General features: G+C 39.0%; 2 protein-coding genes across 3 annotated transcripts; both read right to left on the bottom strand.

Annotated features, from left to right (window-relative positions):
- Positions 1-1,172: 1,172 nt before the first annotated feature.
- On the bottom strand, positions 1,173-15,665 carry rab3db (RAB3D, member RAS oncogene family, b). 2 transcript variants are annotated; one of them, XM_032587969.1, is made up of 5 exons: positions 15,299-15,665; positions 8,467-8,732; positions 3,880-3,998; positions 3,489-3,613; positions 1,173-2,595 (listed from the first exon to the last, which is right to left on the bottom strand). In XM_032587969.1, the coding sequence occupies exons 2-5, from the start codon at positions 8,701-8,703 to the stop codon at positions 2,411-2,413; spliced, it is 666 nt and encodes a 221-aa protein (XP_032443860.1). In that variant the 5' UTR covers positions 8,704-8,732; positions 15,299-15,665; the 3' UTR covers positions 1,173-2,410. The 2 variants fall into 2 exon arrangements, with proteins under 2 accessions (XP_032443860.1, XP_032443859.1); XM_032587968.1 differs by having other exon boundaries at positions 8,467-8,703; positions 15,299-15,664.
- Positions 15,666-17,296: 1,631 nt separating this feature from the next.
- Positions 17,297-21,137, bottom strand: tmem205 (transmembrane protein 205). Its single transcript, XM_032588244.1, has 4 exons — positions 21,025-21,137; positions 19,361-19,467; positions 19,090-19,253; positions 17,297-19,009 (listed from the first exon to the last, which is right to left on the bottom strand). Exons 2-4 carry the CDS (start codon positions 19,458-19,460, stop codon positions 18,707-18,709), a joined length of 567 nt encoding a protein of 188 aa, XP_032444135.1. The 5' UTR covers positions 19,461-19,467; positions 21,025-21,137; the 3' UTR covers positions 17,297-18,706.
- Between the last annotated feature and the right edge of the window lie 618 nt (positions 21,138-21,755).

The following is a 21,755-nucleotide window of genomic DNA, read 5'->3' as shown; positions in this document are numbered from 1 at the left end:
AAATCTGTGGTCATAAATCACATTCGATTTGCAGGCCGCCTTGGCTTTAGCCAGACTGCGGCGCATGCTTCACGACCGATTTATAGAAAACAGGCTAGAAACTGCTAAAGATGGTAATGATCTAGATTTCCGTGTATGTTGTGAGAAAGTATTTCCTCACTTTAGAGATTTGTACTGTTTATGTTTTGCTTTTGATTAAATACTTCAGACCAAACAAATTAGTAAATTAAAAAAAACAAACAGGTTTCAAAATATGATTTCATTTAGCAGAAAAGCTATCCATTGGATGAGAAATGAAATCAAAATCACACGTGAATAAGCTTTTCCACGCGATAAGTCATTAAAAAAACGTCATGGCGATGACAGACGAAAACTACAATATTCATAAAACATATAGCCACTGGCGCATATCCGCCTGTACTATGGAGCGGTATGCGGCATTTTGGGGAAATTGTAATTGGTGATTTAAGTTTGACAAATGAATTTCCTCATTATTTCAGTTGGAGCGCCATTCTCAGTGTCTGGATTCAACGTGTACGAATGACACGCAACCTTTCATGGACCATGCAGCTCATTGTCCGAAAGAAACAAATTATCATCCTCCTTCTACTTCCTGTCGTCTTCTTTGTCGTTTTCACCAGCAGTAACGTCGGGCTGTTGTTCAAGTGAATGCAAAAAAATCGTTTCCATTGTAGTTTTGCCTACAAACTACATTGTAGTTTTTTTCATGTTTCCATTAAGCACATTTATTTTCCTAATTTCAATTTCTATGGTTAATAGAAAGACAGCTAGTGTTTCAAATGTTATTTCTGCATATATATTGCAGCAAAGCTCAGTGAACAGATAACAGTTTTTGGCATTAGCTATGCGTTATATGGTATATGAGCATTATATCGTTATACTGATGGAGGACACATTTGGTTCCAGGCTCATGTTAACAGCAGTGTGTGGACTGGGAAGAGCCCGCTCAAACGATGGCTTATCATCGCACATCTGGTTCATAGTGACAGTTAGTGGCCAGCAAGTAAGACAGTGATAACAGTTTAGTCACATGGTACGGCACATTGCAACTACTGACCTGAAATGATCCAATCAAAGAGAAACTTTTAATTTCCTTCCATTTTATATATATATATATATATTAAAAAAAAGATTCAGAAAGGGGAAAATCATTAATGCTGTGAAGAAAAAGTTGTTTTATTGTGGTAAACACATGGAATGACTATAGCTTATTTAATTAGCTTATTCTAACAGTAAATAGGAAGAAAGGACAAAAGAGGCCTTGACTGAGGAGTGTGTGTGAGCTTATCTGAGCTCACACACACACCGACTGTTTCACTTTTAGAGGAGAGTAATTATGCCAATAACAAGATGATTTACCACATTAGTACTCCGTTAATGCAAACACAGAGTTGCTTTCCTCATCTGTCTTTAGGGCAGCAGTTTTCAGTGGTTGTCACTGTGTGGCGGCTGGATGAATACGGTTCCATCAAGCACAGTCTAAGAACTGGGCCTTGCGTGTCACGTCTAATTTATACCCCAGTGAAACAAGAAGTCCTAAAACACCAACTAGAAGATTTCCTAAGATTTAAGATCAACTTAAAAATGTAAGTTTGAATTTGAAATCATTTTCTACTATTTGTTTAAAGACAAACTTTGTGAGGGGATTCCTACAACCAGTGCTTTTCTCATAACTAATCATTTCCCAACATGTTGCTTATGTTCCCCACACTGAAAACATTTTCTAAAAGAGTAGGTTGGATTTTTGCTGTGATAAAAGATTATTTTATTTAATTTTTCATACTCAGTTTTACCATAGGTGCCGATAGATTTATCTACATCTGTACAATTATTGTATTTACTCCATACTTCTTTAAAAAAAAAAAAAAGTTAATGAAATCACTGCAAATCTTATATTGGCAGATGTTAAAATCCACAAGGTAAGTGACTTTGTTACATGATGAGGTTTCAATTTTTTTCCTATTAAATACATATTAAATAAAATGTATAGCAAATATCTTATTGTGGTACAAATGTTGTCGGATGGTGTGCGGTGGCTTCCTGATGGTTAGAAAACCAAATCCATAAAGCAGGCACTGGAAATATCAAATGCTGATTAGCCCGGGACGTTGAACCTTGGAGAGGCTTCAGAACACAGTTATAAGTTATAACACCAAAAAAAAAAAAAGAGAAAAAGAACAGAGATGGAAAGAAACGGTTCATTTTACGGGAGACATCAGCCCTGTTGGAGAGGCCAAACCAAGATCGTCTCAGGTAGTCACTTAGCCAACTGGCTCTGTAGCACTTTGCACAGTCCAGGCACAGAGTGGAAGTTGTTCTTTATATCAGTGTACATGTGTGTGTGTGTGTGTGTGTGTGTGTTTGGAGACGTTCTAAAAAGGCCCGTTGCTTAGCAGGCGCAGGCACCATTGCTTTCTGAAGAGTCTTTAGAGCCGTGGGTCATGTGGTTGGTTGTGAGGTTGCTCTCTTCCTCCATGGTCTCGTTCATCTTGTCACAGATAATGTCGACTAGACACTCGAACACCTGCTTGACGTTGATGTTGTCCTTGGCGCTGGCCTCGAAGAAACGGAAGCCTGGAAGCAAGCGACAGAAGTGCCTTAAAAAAAAAAAAACTACCCATACTAAGTTTTTCACATTCCATGTGCTCCGTGCTTTTATGTTGCTGTTCATGTCCGGAGGTTTTGTTCCTCTCGTCTAATGAAAGGAAAGCACCTCCCAGGGCTGCAGCCTCATGCACCCGTCTAACCGTGTCCTATGTTTATGTTTTGTTCTTGGGATAGGTTGTACTGAAACGTTAGTTTCCTCTCTAGTATTTAACAAGTATTCATTTGTCGCACTCCAGTCATGATCTTCACAGGGATTTTGTGTGTGACAGACTGACACAAAGTAGTGGCGTATCTCTTGCAAATAAAAATGGAGACGTGTGACATGCATGACAATATTTTTGTAAAATCACCTCTACCTACACTAGCTGGGTTTCCATTGCAAATGTGCGTAAAACTTCGTCAATATTCTGATAACATTGGAAAAAAAAAATGCAACAGACAATTAAAATCACACGGGAATAAGTTTGTTTACGCAATAAGTCGTTATAAGCAAGCCTGTATTCTTCTTTGTCTTTTCCATCCTGTTGTCGATCACATGACCTGTATGATGCGAAAGAAGTGTCTCCATTGCAATTTTGCAAAATACAGTGACTGCGAGAGGGTTTTTTTGTGGAAAAATGTAAGATTTCGTTCAAAGTTGTCATGTTTCCATTGAGCAAATTTAGTTTTGTAAATCCAATTTGTGCAATGATATGGTCAACAGAAGCTGCCAATCTTTTGTGGTCAGTATGCGCCTGTGTACATCCAACCCTACTTTAAACATCTTCACAACTCTAATCCGTCTGCTGCGTTCTTTGGCTATTTTCTCATGTAACACAACGGTCTACTAATAAATAATAATGTGCTACGGCAGTAATTACCGAGCTCCTCAGCCAGCCGCTGGCCGTCCTCTGTGGCTATGACCCTTTCATCCTCAAGGTCACACTTGTTACCAACCAGGATGACCTGAGTGTTGTCCCATGAGTACGTCTTGATCTGTGTCGCCCTGGAAGACAAGATCCCACTAGTGAACAGCCACTGGAGTACTTCACATGCAAATAAGAAAAGAGGAAGAACATTTCTATTCAGAAGGACATTTAGCAGAACTTTTAGCAGAAGGACATTTCAGCAAATGTGGGAAATATGAAAGAAACACGAGGAACAGACAAATCCAAAATAAAGCTTACATTTACAACATGTACTAGTCGTTCACAGGATGGACGCTTTTGAGAAAGCAGAACAAAAAGACGAAGATTAAACCTGTTTACTCACCAGTCCTGCACTGCACCGAAGGAGTCCTGGTTGGAGACGTCATACATGAGCAGGAAGCCCATGGCTCCTCTGTAGTACGCTGTAGTGATGGTACGGTAGCGCTCCTGTCCTGCTGTGTCCTGTGGGGACATAAACAGAGAAACGCCATCAGAAACATTCAATCTTCAAAGTCAGGCTGTGTTTATTCTGGTCTGAGGTGAATACAGTACCCAAAAATTGTACTCAAGAAAGAGCAGCAGCACTACAACGTGTTTTTACTCAAGTAAAAAGGAGCCAAACAAAGAAATGACTCAAGTAAGAGTAATAAAGTATTTTTGCAAAAAGGTGACTCAAGCACTGAGTAAGTCGTCAAATTATCAATCATTTAATATTTAAAAGTTACATAATCAGAAGGACCAAAATATTAAGTTAAGTGTAAATTTTGGTATGTTAAGGATGAAAATGACAATAATTCATAAGTAACAAAAATAAATGTGGCAAAAGAAAAAAAAAAAATTCCAAAGCAGTGTCTTTCAAAATAAAACTTATGAAACTAACAAAAACTGCAGGTGTGTGTCTGTGTTGTTTTAGCCAAGATTGTTGGCTAAAACAATCTTGTTCTTCACTCTGTGAAGTTACTCAGAGTGGGTAGTAACCATAGCGATTCTTCAAAATAAAGTTACTCAATTAAAAGTAAAAACCACAGCGTAGTCAAAATGCTCCTAAAAGTACATCTTTTTCCAAAAGGTAAATTAGTTACTGCCCAACTCTGATTCTGGTCAACAAATCAGGAGAACCAATATTTTTATGTGTGATCAAGTATGTATAATGTTAAACCACAAGGGGGCAGTGGGGTCAACATTATAGTTATAGTATATTTCTGAGAAAACACAATGTTTTTGTAAGTATTGTGGAAGTATACAACTATATTTTTACTTTTTTCCCCCCTGGAAATGACAAAAAAAAAAACCCCAAAACTGTCTAATCTTTTACACAACCCTTCATCTTCATGCACCTTTCTTCAGAGAAGCCTTTAATCTTTCTATAAAAACTAAACAGCTAAAGTTTTTCTCAGTCGGCAGAGTGCTAACGGTGACAAAACCTTCAAGTCGAGTCAAGTTTATCTGCAGAGGCAGCACGAAGGCAGCTTAAAGTGCTTCACATGATAAAAACAAAACACAGTTAAACAAAAACACACAAAAAACAACAACCAGTTTTTACATCTTGTCATGTTACAACCACAAACTTTCAATGTGTCACAACTAACACTTGAGTTTTGACTAGAGCACATTTACAGACAAATCTTTTCTTTTTTTTCTAATCTTAGATGTAAAATGTATTTTTGAACAGTTTTGGCTTAATGACTTATCTGATTATGTTGTTCTTTCGGCAAATTGACTGTTTTTTTTATCTTGTGTGGTTTATCCTGTTAACCATTAATCAATCACTAATTTGACGATTATTACAACAATCGATTAATCACAATTGGTCGCAATTAATCGCGATTATTCTAATTAACCACAATTATTCTGATTAATCACTTTTAATCATCATCAATCGCAATTAATCTGATTGTCACAATTAATGATGATTAATCTGATTGATCCTTTCAGCCCAGTAACATTCCAGACTCCTCGGTTTGCATCAGGGCTCCGGTGTGTGTTCCAGTGTTTGTCTGCCGTTTCCCTCACTTTGAAACGGAGCAGGTTGTGAAGGTAACCAGAAGCTAATAAGGGTTATGAATGTTCCATTCCAAGGTGCCGGCCTCACATCTCATCTCTCTTCATAATGCATAGGACGGAGCAGCACCTTGTATGGAAACCGTTGAATTCTCCCTTTATCCCTCCAGGTTCTGGTTTTAGTGAAACAAGAGTCACTTTAGCTCCCTCGCTATCTCAGCCATGCAGAAAGAATCAAATATTAGCCAGCGAGATGTGATGGCAAACCAAACAGAGCGTATTGAGGGTTGCTACAAAACAAACCACAACAGCGGACAGCACCTGCCTCCCAGTGTGTGTGTGTGTGTGTGTGTGGGTGTGTGTGTGTGTGAAGCAGTTTAAATCAGGCTCCTGCACAGCCAGGTAGTCGGACGTCACTGGGACCCTGCTCCTCAAACATGCGTCACCTGTGTTTAGATTGGCTGCCGACAAAGAAGCAGCAAAGCACATCCTCTGGGACAACACACACTACACACTCACCATATGTCTGTGTGTGCTTATGCAAAGTGTATATGAAAGGTGTGTGTGTGTTTGCTGTGAGATCAGTGACATGTTTGATGAAAAGACGAGTACGCTTCGCTTCTTCTGAGGGATATAGTGAAATCTTTGCAAGATGAGAGCTGAAATGATTAATGGTGAGGACATTTTTACAGAGCTGATGATTAACTGCGCATGAGGACCTAAACTTAGGACATGCCTGCTGCTTCCACACCCCTTAAACACACGGCTACACTGGCACTGAAATGTATCGCCATTGTGTCCCGGTCAGATGCTGATAGGCTACTTCCTCTGCTTCCTGGGCTTAGGAAATACCAGGTTTCTTTGTCATTTAGCAGCACAGTTAGTGACTCCACCAAGACCAGGCAGCCACACACAGTTTTATGATGATTTTGGTGAAAGAAAACTCATTATATACTTACCAGGGCATTGCACCAAAATACATTAAAGACCTGTTGTCGTTGGAACAGCTTTCCAGACCACTCAGGTCTTCTGGTTGTAGTCGACAAGTTCAAGGACTTTACTTCAGCAGACGCTCTTTTCTAGAGAGTACGCTAACATTGCACACAGAGTTTAAGAGCCAAATGTTTGGCCAGATAGGCGACTGGATGTGTGTTTTGGTGTGTGCTGCTGATTAATGTTGCACACTATTTGTGTACCATACAGTGGCTCACAGATTGTTAGTTCAAATGAATCATCTGTTTGACTTGCCAATAGGATTGCTTGGTTCCTGTAAGGAGCAGACAGGTGGGTGGAGCAGACATTACCTGAAGCTAGTACTGGAGGGGATAGATGGAAAATTAGTTCAGACAAAAACAGAAATCTGAACACAACAGTTTCAGAGAAAGAATTATTTTGTTACTGATTCTTTGTTTCATATGGTGGTTTTTGTTTAAAGGATACTGAAATAATCCCAGAGAAAGGGGACTGTGTTGGCTGCTGTGGTTACCCGTCTGTCATGTGAGTATTCTGCTCTGACATCCACAAAAAGTAGGAACGCTCCCCACAAATCGGCACCAATGTCCTTCATTTTCAGGGTTTCTGCCAGATTCATCAACTCAAATTTAAGATATTTTAAGACCTTTAGGAATTAAATTTCAGATTTTAAAAAAAAATGTACAAAATACATTAAAGCAAATCTGCACTTACCCATGATAAACATAAAAAACTAGCTAGCTAGCTGGCAAGGGTTTTCTAGAGTCACAGCACATAATGAAGATGTTTGTGTGACTCAAACTTTTTTCTGACAGAAAATTGCACCCAAAGAAAAAATAAAAAATAAACACAGAATATACGCGATTAAATAGGTCTTAGATTAAAATGTAAGACCTCTGTGATTCATGTATTTAAGGACAACTTACTTTTTAAATTAATTAAAAATATTTTAAGGCCTTCATTTTGGAAACATGAATTTAAGATGGTAGAAGACCAAAGTACCATCTCAAATCTCAAAAACACCACACAGTAATGGATGCAAATGCTACTTTATATAAACCTTGGAACTGTCACTACATTTGCATTAGGTGGTGAAAGAAAAAACAATAATATATATATAAAAAGTATTTAAAATAAATACTTCTTAGTAGATTTTTACAATCCCTTTGTTTCTTTCAGCTTTTTCACAGGAAGATGATTGGTGGCATACCGTCTCCTGCCTCCATTCCTCCTGTAAATGACTGATAGCTTCTGTATGAATAACCACCCAATGCAAACGTGACAATGTCATAAAGGTTTATAAACTCGTGTTTGCATAAACCGCTGTGACGTTTTGAGACTGCAGAGCTCCCTGCAGGTCTGGGTCTCGCTCAAACCTGCCTGTACAATCAGCCCCTGGGACAAACAAATCTGGATTCACATCTGGGTTTATGCTGAGTCTGAATTTTCCACCACAAATATGCAAACGTGAGCTGGTATGGCAATAAAATATCTGAATCCTAATCAAAAAATTGAAAGTGGCATTGTCTTTACTCTTTGTAAAGTCGTGTTTAAACGTGACCTCAAAAACTATTGATTTAAAATAAACCAATAAAAACTAGACAAGTCCTTTTTTATAAACTGGGCTTAACCTGAGCTTTGTCACATCAAGTGCAACTCTGGAAACCTGAAACAGAGCCACACCTCCTTAATCAGTACAACCATCTCCCCAAGCGTCAACCAGGATCTCTCAGCAGATGAGAAGGAAGTAAGAATGTGAAAACTGGAGGAAGTCATTTGCACAACTGATGACAAAAACTTGCTCAAGGACCAAACCCACAGAGACAAACATGGGCACCAAAAGGTTTCCACTTCAAGCAGTCCCTATTACAGACATTCAAATTGCTGCTACGTGTGCTAGTTGTTCAACCTGCAGTTGGTGTGGCATAACATCTCAATCCCAGCTTCACCCACTCACCCAAATCTGCAACTTGATCCGCTTGTTGTTGCGGAAGACGGTTTTGACCTTGAAGTCGATGCCCACTGTGCTGACAAAGGCGGGGGTGAAGGAGTCGTCGGCGTAGCGGAACAGGAAGGAGGTCTTTCCGACGCTGCTGTTCCCGATGATCAGCAGCTTGAACATGTAGTCGAAGTTTTGGTCGGCCGCGTCTTTCTGCGAGGGAGGCTGATGGAGCCGTGAGTCGGTAGATGCCATCTGCAGAGCAGGGCGTATGAATTCACCCCCAAAAAAAGGAATAATGAAAATACAAATGGTGTAATATGAAATCGGCATTTATCGCAAACATTGTTATAAGTAACAGATGTAGTACAGACTGAGGAACGTAAGTTTATCCAAGTCCAAGTCTCAAGACAGTAACACTGCAATCGTTTGACAAGTGCCAAGACTATCAGGAAACCATAAACTAAGTCTGCGCTTAAAACTTTTGTTGTCAATGTCAAGTGGAAACGTACATGGTTTGGTATAAATAAGAAACGGTCAGGGAATGAGAAAAGATGCCAAATTTCTCTCTAAATCTTATCAGAAGTTCTTTTATTTTAAAGAACCAAAAGTCTTCTTTAAAGTAAAGTCTTCAGATAGGGGTACGTTTTTGTAAGGAAATGCTAACACTTATTTAGCTTTGGATTAATTTTGAGAGAAATCTTTATTGTATCGTAATTCCTGAATATGTTTAATTGTTCATGAGACTTGAGTCCTAAATCTTAAGTTGTTTTGGTGTGTTATTGTCTGTTTGGAAGACCTTTTGGGAACAGATTTTTAATCCAGATCGAATTTATCATATATCTCTTCCTAGATTAATCAGTCTCTCTGGGATTTCAAATTTTTCAAAATCAGTGATGTTCTTTCTGTCAAAATCACTGATTTTGTGGTTCTACTTTAGAAATATTTGCAAGAAATTTTGTACCATTTTTTCTGATTAAACATCTTCCAAAATATATACATAGAAGAAGAAGAAGAAAAGAGTCTATTGACCAGAGCTGCTTGTGTATTATCAAACATTGTAGGGTTTTGATGTTGATCTGAAGAGACTAATTTATGAAAACTAAAACAACAATAAAGAAATGTTCTCGATGACATTATTCAAATTCAAATCATCATTATGTTAGATTATTTTAGCAGCAGTAAGATTAATTGTTCGTTTTCTGTTTTCAACCAGAGCAATTAAATATTTTTATACAACTTTTTATGTTGTATTCTTAGGTCAACATACCATGAGAGTCTCATTCTATCTAAAGCAAGATACAAAAATCTCACACTCAGTAAGATAGTTTTATCAGTTTTTAACAGTTTCTAAATGACAAACATTGTCAGTAACATTTAGGTTGTTGCAATCTACAACTTGCCAACAGATGTCACTAAAGCCACCATGGAGACCCTTTAAACCTGTGGTGTCCAAACCTTTTAGCTTGGGGCCACAAATGTCATGCTGGACCACAACATTTTTTTTTATTTTTCTTTTTAACCGTAACTGCAACAACCATTTTACATTTTGATTCTTACCTGCTAAATAAACTCAATATTTTAATGAAATAAACAAAGCAGTCAGATTTCTGTAGACAAGTGAAGCGTAAATCGTAAAAGGGCCACATATAATCGATCCCAGTTTGGCAAATGGCCCCTGGGTCACACTTCAGATGCTTTAATCGATTCAGAATTTGAGTCAGTTTTACTGCTTCACATTGTCCCAGAGTAGTTTTAACAAAAACATACAAAATCAATAGCGGATCAAATACGAGACAGATGAAAATGTGTAAAATAAGACATCTAAAGGTTTGAGGGTCCTAAATAAACAAAGCCCTGCCACCTGCTTTACTTAAAGTGTTAATCTCTGCCATCTCTCCTGAGGGCCGATATGAGATTACCTCCATCAGGCCCTTTCATTGTTAGTTGACCAAACAGCGGGAGGAGGGGAGCAGCTGCCCGGCTTTTGGGTATTAAGTGGAGAGCAACGGGCTGGCCGTCTCTACGCTTTCAAGCACAAGGCTGATGAATCGCTGCAACGCTGCCCTGCCTCTGTCTACCGAGACCCCGTCTCCGTGGAGACCAGAGCACGACTCGGCTGCGTGCAAGACCCATTAGCGGTCAGAGCAGTCAGTTCGTTTGACTTCTAAGTGGCTAAATGGAGGTTTTCGACATGAGGTGGAGATATAAAGATATGATCTGTTGGCATTATGACGGCAAAAAGAGATTAAAAAAAAAACACGACTGCACATTTCAGAAAACATGTCATTCAACGCAAGTAGTTGCAAAGTAATCGCAGGTTATGAGAGGTCGAGTCAGTGTTCTTCCCTTCCACACAATCATTATGAGTCAATTTAAGCTCATGTAACTTTCTATTGAAGTATAAATATAAACATTTTTTTAAATTATTTAGCTTAAAAATATCTTACATTTCTGAAAGTAACAAAGCAGGAAGCCGGAGATTGTTTTGTTTTCAATTTAAATGTAGGTAGGTTTTACTTTCTAGAGTTGTTTTCACACCAGCTTAAATACTGTGTAAATTGCACTTACAAAAATAAATTATCCAATTGCAAAAGAAACCCAAACATTTCTGATAAAAAAAAAAGTTTTGGTGCTAGCATGAGGTGGTTTTTCAGTTGGATCAAAATTAGTTTATTTCGCAAAACTGCAAAGGAAACATTTTTTGGCATCACACCAGCGGTGTGGTGAACAAACGGGATGTTACCACTGGCGGAAAAGACGAAGCAGACGACAGGAAGTGGTATGAGGATGACCGCGCAGCCTGTTTATTAATGACACTGTGTGTGCAAACTGGTGAACTGTATTCCTCATTTAATGGAAACACGGCAACTGCAAAATCGGGTTGTTTCGACATTATCGGGATGTCAACAAATATTGCACACATTTGCAGCTGTGGTCTTTCAAACGTCTTCTGCTTCTTGTTCAACACACCCGCAGACTTGTGCCGTCTTGTGTGCTGGTTGATGGCGAAACTCTGTTGCTTTCACAACTTTTGCTCATTATTTTAAAAGGAAGCCAGGCCCATGTTTTGTACAAGCACAGTCATTTTTCCCCTGAAAAAGGCTTTCTAGGTATTGTGCTGCTAAAAAAAACAAGGTGTTACAACTCAACCAATAAAATTAATGTGACAGGAATGCAGTGTGGATGAATTTTATTCACTATATCTAACGTCACTATTTCTAAATTAAATAAAATGTATTTATTTCAGCTAATACACACTGAAATAAATGAAATAGAAGATGAAAGTAAACTTTTTAAAATTATTGAGATTATTTCATCTTCATTCATAGTATGAAGACATTAGTAACACTTTTAAAATCTATTCTGATAAGGTGGCATATGGACCTTTTTATCTGACAACTGTCCACTAGCAACAACTGTCCCAGCTCAAAACACTTCCTAAGAAGTTTGACATTAGCATTTATTTAAAAGGTTTTTATGCCACCTTTTCTTTACAAAATACATCTACTTAGACGACTGGATTGACATAACATTTAACATATATAAAATGGAAAAAATAACAGCCTCTCTCAATCACAGGACTGAACAATTATGTCAGTGGTGGCAGATTTGGGTGGACTATGTAAAACTTAAAAGATCTGATTTCATTTTTAGAGACCAAACTTGATTAAATCTCCTTGACAATCCACTCTCCGATGACAACCACACTTCATAATTATTTTATACTATGTCTTTCGTTTGTTTTGTTGTTTTTTTTTCAGGTTTGCTCTTTACATTTCTGACTTGATTCTTTTCTCTCTTTTTGGTTTCTTCTTCCACACTCTTAATTCCTTGCTTTATAATCTTTCTCAGGGAAGTGAAGTTGTATTTTTGTTTTGACTGTTATTATGCAATGGTCTACCTGTCTACCTTGTTACAAATGTTGAAGTTAATCCTGTGATGTAGAGACCTAAGTTTATGTATGTGACACTTTCTTGAGAATCAATAAAGATAAAATTTAAAAAAATAAAAAAACATCTAAATTCTTTATTACCATTTCAGTGACATTTTAGGCTAAAAACCCAATTCACATTTTCTATTTCTTTTTTTTAGATATGGTGGAACAACGGTGCCTGTAACAAGTTTGGCTTTAGCTTTAGCGCTGTAGCTAAGCTAGCTAAAGCAAGTTAAACTAAAATTCTGTTAAAGCAGAAACTTTTAACAACCTCGAGTTTTATGAGAGCTTTTAACTTTAACCCTCCTGTTATGTTCCGGGTCAAATTGACCCGTTTTAAAATTTACAAATTAAAAAAAAATAAATAGAAGCATTTTTTTTGCATGAAACGTTTTCTATTTGTCTTAATAGGTGCACTCTAGACATAAGTTGAAAATTTATTCATTTTACACATTTGTACCAAACCCTAGGTCTACTTTTTACATCGATACTGTTCGGGTCAATTTGACCCGGCAGTCAGGTTAAAGTGCAAAAAAAGATTTTAAAATGTCCAATTCTATATGTTTCCTTGCAGTTATGAACCATATTTCACCACACACACACTCACACACACCCACACGCAACCACACACACACAAGCCCACTTTCTCACTATTCTCTTTACTTCACTAGGAAACTGCGAGAAAGCAGGTGTTCACACAACCTTTGACGGGAATCTTTTCTGTTCCTGTGGACAAACTCCACCCACACTGAGTGGACACTCAGCAGAAGTGGAGAAAAACATAAATACTCTCTGCATGACTCATTTATCTTGATTTTAATCAGCGGGTCAATTTGACCCAGAACAGTATGTGTGTCTCAAGTTCAATTATAAAGATCACCCTTTGGTAAAAAAAAAAAAGTATAATATAAAATAATTTACCAAAGGTCAACTTCAAGGAAATTATTGTTTTTTTGTGTCTAGGTTTTTTTCATTGGACATTAAAAATCTAAATTCCATTTTTTATGTCCAAATGAGTAAATGAGCAGGTTGTCGTCATTGATCCTTAATTTCTGAGAAATAATAAAACATCATTGCACAAATATTGATTGAAATGGTTAGTATTGGAGTTAATAATCAGATACAAAAATGTTTTGGAGGAATTTTTTGGTTTCTGACACTATTGCATGATTAAACACTCCCTGGGTCAAATTGACCCACGAACATTTTTGCTGTACCCTAGAAACGAACATAACAGGAGGGTTAACTGTGTTGAGATATGCTTTCATATAATGAGCTATATAAACACTGTGTGGGCTGGACACGGCACAAACTAATGAGAATAACTGATGTTAATAGGTAACATTTTATACACTCATAAATATTAGTTTTCTTAGTGTGGTAAGTTTGACACCACTTGTGATGTCACTGAACTAGTTAAATGTTGATACAAACTTCAATTTTTATGGCACCTTATAGCTTTTACTCAGTTTATATAATATTTAATTCAAAAACTTTACATGTAAACATCAGGCTTACATTTCTCTGATTGAAACGACAACTGGGAATATTAGCTCACTGTTTACTTTGGTTCCACTGAAATCCAATTCAATCAATAAAGTTGCAAATGTTTTACTTTTAAAAACTAATATTAAAGATTGAAATCGGAATAATTTTTACAGCTAAAAATCTAATTCAACTTTGGGATGCATTGATAAATTGGCACTGAATCAATTCCTTAATTTTGGGAGATTGTTCAGTTCCTTTATTGTCTCCCCTCAGGGGGAAATTTGTTTTGCAGCCAGACTTTCGAACATACAGAACAAAAACAGACAAAGCATAGAAGCACCAATTCATAAATATATAAAATAGAATTATACATCAGAGATTTGCCACCAATTGGAAATTGGACAATTGACCATTGGCACCCGCTGGTGCCAACTTAGTCAATGTATTTAACAACTTTACAGACAAAAAAAAATAATAGATTAATTTTTTTTAAAAAGTCAGCATTGGCTAAATTCGGAATGGGCAGGTCAGGCTTTTTAAAGCTCGGTGATTGGCCTAGGAAAGTGCAGTCGGTGCACCCCTTGCTGAAATGACTTTGTTTTCATTGTGACCTGAGGCTTTTCCCACAATGCTCCTCTGTTAGGCGCTAATGTAAATCTGAGGTTAGAAACTGGCTCTCGGATCTTCAGTCACATTATCGCCATGTCAGGGACCCAGAGGGGGAATTTGTATGTACTTACTGCTATAAGTGAATAACTTAAAGTGATCTACTTTTACACTATAATCAGCTAACAGAAAAACCCTAGAAAAACCTCAGTCACTTTCCTTTTGCGTACAATGGACATCCCTGGAGAAAGACACAGACCTGACAGAACACCTGGTTGAACAGATCCCACTGCGGTACAAGTGGTGGCTTTGATAAGGAGTCCCACATCAGCACCGACTGGCTGTCCTATCATGACAGTGATCTCTCTCCATGCAGCCAGGCTAACTTAATGACTCATTACTGTGTTTCAGTAAAACAAACACAGGCCGGTGCTGTGTGTGGAGGCTGATGACGGCGCGGCCAGGTCCCTCAGCTGGCTCTGTTTGCACGCCCAACCAACAGGAAATGGACACTATTGATTTTCAGCCAGCTGCCACATCTGTTCCTTAATTAGGAGGAGGGTTGAAACAAGAAGAGAAGGTGATTTTGTTTTTAATTTTTTTTTTTGACAAGGGGAACAGACTCCAAGGCGCTTCCACCTCTTGTAAATATACAATAAATGACAAAACAATATATATATATAGATATATAGATACATCTATATATATATACACAAAGTGTTCTTGCAAGTAAACGGTAACAGTCATGCCACACAGTAAGGCGTCCGAAAGAAAAGGAAGAGTGAAGCAAGCGACCACCACCCTGTACAAGAAGCTTACCTCTTCACCCAGTAAAAGAGCCGCCCTACTTGGTTCCCCTTCCGGCTGTTTGGTTCTGCTCTCTTCTGCCTGGCCCGTAAGGTGCCGGTGTAGTTAGCTCGCCAGTAAAGTGCTCCTAGAAACCCCCTTCCTGCTCCAGTGACAGAAGCAACAGCAGCCGACGTGCTTCCTTTCACTGAACGCTACTTTTTGTTTGTTTTTATCGTCCCTGTGTTGTTGACCCGGAGCAGCTGACAAGTTCCCGGCGTGTTTACTGAGCTGCCGCCCGCCGTCTCTGGATGATGGTCCCGACTGAGAGGTTGTTGTTAGGAGGGGATGAGTCCACGAGCTGCAGCGCGAGGGGAAGAGAAGAGGCTGGGAGCAGAGGAGGGCTGGGCGCGTGAAAGTGTGTGCGCGCGAGCAGCACGCGCGCGCGCGCACACTTTCGACAAAATTCAAGCTGCGCTTATGGTGTCTCCGCCTTCGAGCGATAGTGAAAGCTCAATGTATTTTATTTGTATTTTAAAAGCACTTAATGCAGCTTTTAATTTTGACGTGGAAGAGCATAGATACTTGGCTTTCATAATTTTGAAGAATTAAAATGTTAAAAGTCAAGCGTCATCAGCCTTCTTTACTCTGGCTTTCGTCAGAAGCAGCCAAGAAGCCCACGGTCACTCTTAAACCGCACAAATATGGCAAGAAGAAAGTCATAAGAAGTCCTACTTAAAGTTTACCTTAAGCCACATAGAGCATGTATGTATGTGACCAGAATTGGACAATGTCATTAGTTTAAAAAAAACCAAAAAACTTTGAAAATCGGTCAGATGGTTTACACTTGGACACATTCAGGTGTTCCTACCAGTTGGAATGGACAGTTTCAAAACTGAATTGAGAAACCAATTCTGATAAGCAATCCAATATTGAGCCAAAATTAAAACCCTCCTACAGTCTTAATACATGGGGTCATTTACTTTTTTTTTTACAAGTTTTTTGTGTGTTGTTTTAGGAACTGACGGTCTGATGGGACAACGTCCTGCTTTCCCGCTATCCAACCGTGATACTTTAAGGGCTCCTCCTGAGGGTCATGCTAACGCCGTGGGAGCATTTTTGATTTTTCGCGGTGGAGAAAAATTCATTTTAAACAATGAAGTGCACCCTCAGTAGTCTGTTGGAACTGTGGTTGAATGCCTGCTGGTTTTACTGCTTCCTCCTCAGACAAATTAGGCTACAACTTTTATTTCCTTCTATCTCTGGAATTATGTTGCCTCCTGCCAGTCCAACAAACTTCCTTCTGGTGCCACATAAACCTTTTTTAAAACAAATTCATGAACTGTCCTAAATTAAACATTTTATAGTCCTTCCTACGTACACATTTTTAAAAAAGTTTTATCAAAATGGTTTCTTTCATATTTAATCTGCACTGAAGATGCAAACATTTCATCTGAAATTTCTCCACCGTTCCATCTCTGGTGAGAGGAGTGGATAAACTTGTTCTCTGGCCAAACAAAGTTTGCTTCCTGATGGCACTGCTACACAGATTAGGGAACGCTTCCCAGAAGGCACAGGATGTGAGGTCGAACTGCTTCCCACAACCTAACCTACCTGTGTAACATGTTACTCTGGTATGTAGCGTAGACGAAAACACAATGGATCTATTTTTTTTAGGGAGATTTTATATTTACTAGAAAGAAATTCACGACGCCAAGCTGGAATTAATTCAGATTTGTGCAAGCTCATCCGTTTCCTATAAGTCCAAGCTTTCAATATTAAGAGGGACTCCATTATAAGCCATTAGTGCCGATAGTGAAATGGGAACAGTGGTTCCCTGCGGCAAGCCTGTAAAATACTCTCATAACTCGATGTGCATCACAAGTAATTTCATTAAAAGCCACCAAATGGGAATCCAGCTTGCCTGCTTGAGTCTGAATTTATACGACAGTGTGAAAAATAAAGCAAAAAAAAATAATACAAGGACAGCATCGTTGTTTAACAGATTCTGCAATCAATCACAGACGGAAATAATTCATAAATCTTCTATTTATTCCATTATTCACAGTGTTAATTTCAAGCTGGGAAACTTTTAACATAACATACAACAGAACAGCTGAAATGCAGCGTCGATGTTGATACGGATTGGAAAATTATGGCTAAGTGTCTCCATCTGCTGGAGAAACAGAGCAACTGCAAAAAGATGTTCTAATTTGTTTCAGTCTTTTAAACAGATTGTTCAGCAGACAACGTATATGTAGTTAAAGCAAAAAAATATATATCAATGGATCCTTTACATCAATGGATCCTTTACAAGAAGAATAATGGATGAATAATTTCCTCAGTAAAAGTCAGAAGTAAGCAACAGCTGCATGTTTGTTCCATAATCTCTGCTTAGATCGACATAACAGCATCTCTGTCCGTCTGTGCTGCGATTGCAAAAATACATTTCAAATTCTGGATCGCTTATGACATAAACTAGTCTACATCCAAGTATTTTCTCTGACTATCTTATTCATACTCTGAACATTTTCACATTCGTTTCATGATACAACCACAAATGTGGCTGAACTTTATGCGGAATACCGACACAACGTGGCGCGATTGAGAAGTGAACAGAAAAAGAAACTGGCTTTTTTTTTTAATGGAACATCAATACAAGATGGAAATGTTCCACAGACTTCAAAACATTTTTCCATCTTCCTCTCTGTCTCTACGGAATGAAAAGGAATAACAATAATAATAATAATAATAAAACACATCCAAAACATGATGCTTCTAACACCATGTTTCCCTGTGGGTATGGTGTGTTCAGGGTGATGTTGCAGTTTAAAAGTATTTATATTCCTGAAATTAAACTTCAACAAGTTTTTGTAAACCCGCTTCAAAACATTTGTCTTTTTTTTTTTTTTAAATTTCATACAAAGTCATTTTGGCCTTATAAGAAGTGTTTATGTTGACATTACTATAAAAATTCACTTGCTCCAGTCTTGGACAATAATATTGTGTTTTGGACTGAGCTTATTATAAATAACTTCTTCTTATTGGAGAAGATTTTGTTCTTTCAATTCAGCCCCAAGTGAACCACTTGACTCATATATTACACATTAGTGGAACTTTTCAGTTTAAAGAAGTTTCTCCCCCTTTTTGTTGAATATTTACAACGGTGGGTTCATTTTATTAAATGTACTGTATTTTATTCTTAAACATCTGAGCGTCTCGCTTGTTTGTTTTTTCATCTTTTTTTTAATATGTAGTTAGTTGATGTTTGCATTAGGTCCCCTGTAGATTTGAAATACTATTTCCCTTTTCAGTACTATTTTATGTTCGTTTGTCGCATTAAATCCCAATAAAACTTTTTTTTATTTTTTATAAAATGTGGGAAACTGGGAATGCTGCATGAATGCCTGCGGACCAGACACGCCTGTAAATGACCGGAGATCAAATGGTGGACAGCTTGAGAGCGGTGTAGACCAGGTTAGTTGTGACGCAGAGGAAGCCGATGAGGTTGCAGAGGCTGGACAGGCCGTGGTACCGTCCAAACGTCTTCCTGTAGGCCCGGTACTTTGGGTCCTGCTCCTTCAGCTTGGCGTAGTCCTCCCTCTGGCTGCCCAGCCCCACCTGGTTCCCCAGACCGTGCTCCTCCTCCACCGCCCTCATCTGGAACATGACCTCGGTGGCCGCTGGGCCGAACCACTGGGCGTTCAGGCCTGCCGTTATCAGCGCCACGAAGAACATCAGCATCTAGGCGACGAGAGGAAGAGAAAACGATGCCAAACCATCAGTATGTTTTTACCGCCAAAGAGGGAGTTATCGATGCTCACCTGCACGCCTTCGTGCCAGTCCAGCAGCTCTCTGGGGTGGTACACGGCGTACACGGCCAGGCTGGTGAAGTTGCTTCCCAGCAGGCAGTAGAAATAGACAGGAAACAGCTTGCTCTGGACCAAACCGAAGGTATGCCGCGACACCTGCTTCACCAGAGCGAAACCTGCGGACACGGGGGAAACCGGACAGCGTTACCTCTGGAAACGCTTCTGCCGCGCCTCACTTCCTCTGCCGCGCCTCACTTCCTCTGCCGGTTTGGGCCACGCTTACCTCCAATGAAGGAGACCCACACCTGCATGCCCCAGGTGAAGGCGAGCAGCAGCAGGTGCAACACTTTGATCGCTTCGGTCGGCTCCCCCTCCGTCGCCATGGCATCGCTACGGAAACAAGACGGATAGTGAAAAATTTGGTTATCACAACCTGAGGAAAGATGCACATTTAAGCAACTTCATCAGGCCTATGACCCGTTCATTCCTCCAGCCACTGGGGGCGCTGTTCTAAAAGGGTTGGATGTGCATGGCCAGCCTTTTACTTCCCAAAACTCGATGAAAACGTGAGATGGAGTCACCAGATTCAGTGGTGAGTTGATTGACAAACAACATATCAGAGGTTGTTTGGATCCTCTTGTCCAGGATTGCTAGTTTTATCGCTAACATTTGTTTTTAGGTCCCACTTTGTTAATCTTACCAATTCGCAGAACATTACTCCATAGTGGAGTTTGGTTATTTTTGATACGTTTTTGTACAAAACTATTTAACATCCTAAAATAGGACTACTGATTATTTTCAGCTACTGTGTTAAGAGTCCTTAGCGATTCGGGTAAACTGCCACTGACCCATTTATTTATTTGTATGGCGTTTGACATATTCTGAAATTCTTGTGTTTGTTTCCATCATTGGTACAATTTTGTCTTTATGTAATTATCCATTTACACCTTTATTTCTTCAATGCAGTTTTACAATTTATGTCAAGTTTATTGGTTTGCCTTTTCATTAAGCCTTGATTTATATCAAACAATTTTCATGTGTTAGAAAAGTCCAGTCAAAGTCCATAAAACTGGGAGTACGTGGTGAACCTTCAAAGTTGATATTCAGATACTCTCTATCCAACCTGACTGTGGTTCTTCCTGATGTGCCAAACTGGTAGAGACGCCCCAAAGATAGTGTAGATGTAACTGACGCAACTAATTTGCTACAAGCCATTCAGTTATGGGTGCTGAAGTAAATGCAAACAACACTTTTTACATTCTAATTTCTATGTCAGAATAAAATACAACAATTAATTTATTTTCCTCCTGCCAATTGCCAAGGGATGGTTTGAACTTCCTCATTCCATCCATGAAGCCTCCTTGTCAACTCCTCTGGGAATTGGGGTCATAGTTCAGGTATTATTTCAGCTTTTAAAATTATAAATCAGCTGCTCCCCAACAAAACCTTATAATCTGTTTCAAAATAAGTTGTTTTATTTTCCTTTTCCCAAACAGAATCTTTAATGTTCAGGGGGAAAAACCGGGAGACGTTAGAGCAAAACTAATGGTCTCAAAGATAAAAAAAATTACTTTGGCGTCACTGACGCTTCAACTTCGCTCATGCAGCAGAGCAGATAAGCAGCCCAGGTTGAGATAAGAAGAAGGAGGCAGAACAGTAATTTCACTCCACTCTTTATTCGTGGTAAAATGATAGGCAAGCATAGCAAAGACAATATACTGAGGAGGAGAAGAGGAAGAAGGTGTAGAAACAATCTAAACCGCAACAACAAAACAACAACAACAAAAACCTGAAGTAAGCGCGCAAGTAAGGATACCGAGCTATTAGCCACTCAGCTAGCACAGTTACACAAGTATAACCACCGCAGCTGCACTGGCTTTATTCACGACTTATTTTGAATAATTACAGCGGGAAGAAGTTCAGCATGCCCAAAAAAACAATGCCTACCTTAGTCCAGAGCGCTTTTAGGAAGGACAACCACCGTTTATCAACGAGAGTATGAACCAAAGTTCACAGGGACAGACACTTCCTCTGTCAAATTTCTGGAATCAATAGCCCCGCCTCTTTCATGGAAACAGACCAATCACGATTCTTGGCTAAGCGACAGTTTTGTCGTGACCCTGTTTTTAATTGGTTCATTTTCGACATATATTGTCACAGCCTCTCCTCATCTCCATAGGTGTTTTATTTACTCTAGCACGTGTGTAAAGCGCTGACTAGCATAGCTCCCTCTTCTGTTTACACTAGAAGTGCTGGAGTTAGTCCACGTTGACGCCACTCCTATGCAGTCTAGAGATAGTCCAAATGACCTGAAGGATTGTAAGTACCCTTAAGTACCCTGGTAATGGCCTCAACGCATCTCACAGTTGCACAATTGTTCCTTAGACTTAGACTTCGACTTAGACTGGATAATGCAGCACAACATCAGCTGCAAAAGGTCACATCTCTCCAAAAACACTTCATGTATGCTTCAAAACTAAACTGATGAGCATTACCTACAGGAGATCTGATCTCCTGTTGGTATCATAGATACCCACCCCCAACATGGACTATTCACACTCCTACCTTCTGGCCTGACGGTCAACGACCACATTTACAATTGAAGAATGGATGCTAATTTGAGCCATCAGAGCCATCAGAGTCGTTGGTTCTTTTGGCACTGTTTCAGTAAGTCTGGG

Source organism: Xiphophorus hellerii, chromosome 16 (assembly GCF_003331165.1).
Source record: "Xiphophorus hellerii strain 12219 chromosome 16, Xiphophorus_hellerii-4.1, whole genome shotgun sequence".
Taxonomy (NCBI): Eukaryota; Metazoa; Chordata; class Actinopteri; order Cyprinodontiformes; family Poeciliidae; genus Xiphophorus; species Xiphophorus hellerii.
This window is presented reverse-complemented; position numbering and strand designations above follow the sequence as displayed.

Bases quoted from the DNA above. Each gene is read 5' to 3' on its own strand.
- rab3db (XM_032587969.1), bottom strand. From the start codon at position 8,703: ATGGCATCTACCGACTCACGGCTCCATCAGCCTCCCTCGCAGAAAGAC. The intron at 3,999-8,466 runs GTGAGTGGGTGA...ATGTCCCCACAG, and splicing joins GGATCAAGTTGCAGATTTGG to GACACAGCAGGACAGGAGCG. The intron at 3,614-3,879 runs GTGAGTAAACAG...CTTGTCTTCCAG, and splicing joins TTCGGTGCAGTGCAGGACTG to GGCGACACAGATCAAGACGT.
- tmem205 (XM_032588244.1), bottom strand. From the start codon at position 19,460: ATGGCGACGGAGGGGGAGCCGACCGAAGCGATCAAAGTGTTGCACCTG. The intron at 19,254-19,360 runs GTAAGCGTGGCC...CCGTGTCCGCAG, and splicing joins GTGGGTCTCCTTCATTGGAG to GTTTCGCTCTGGTGAAGCAG. The intron at 19,010-19,089 runs GTGAGCATCGAT...CTCGTCGCCTAG, and splicing joins ACTGGCACGAAGGCGTGCAG to ATGCTGATGTTCTTCGTGGC.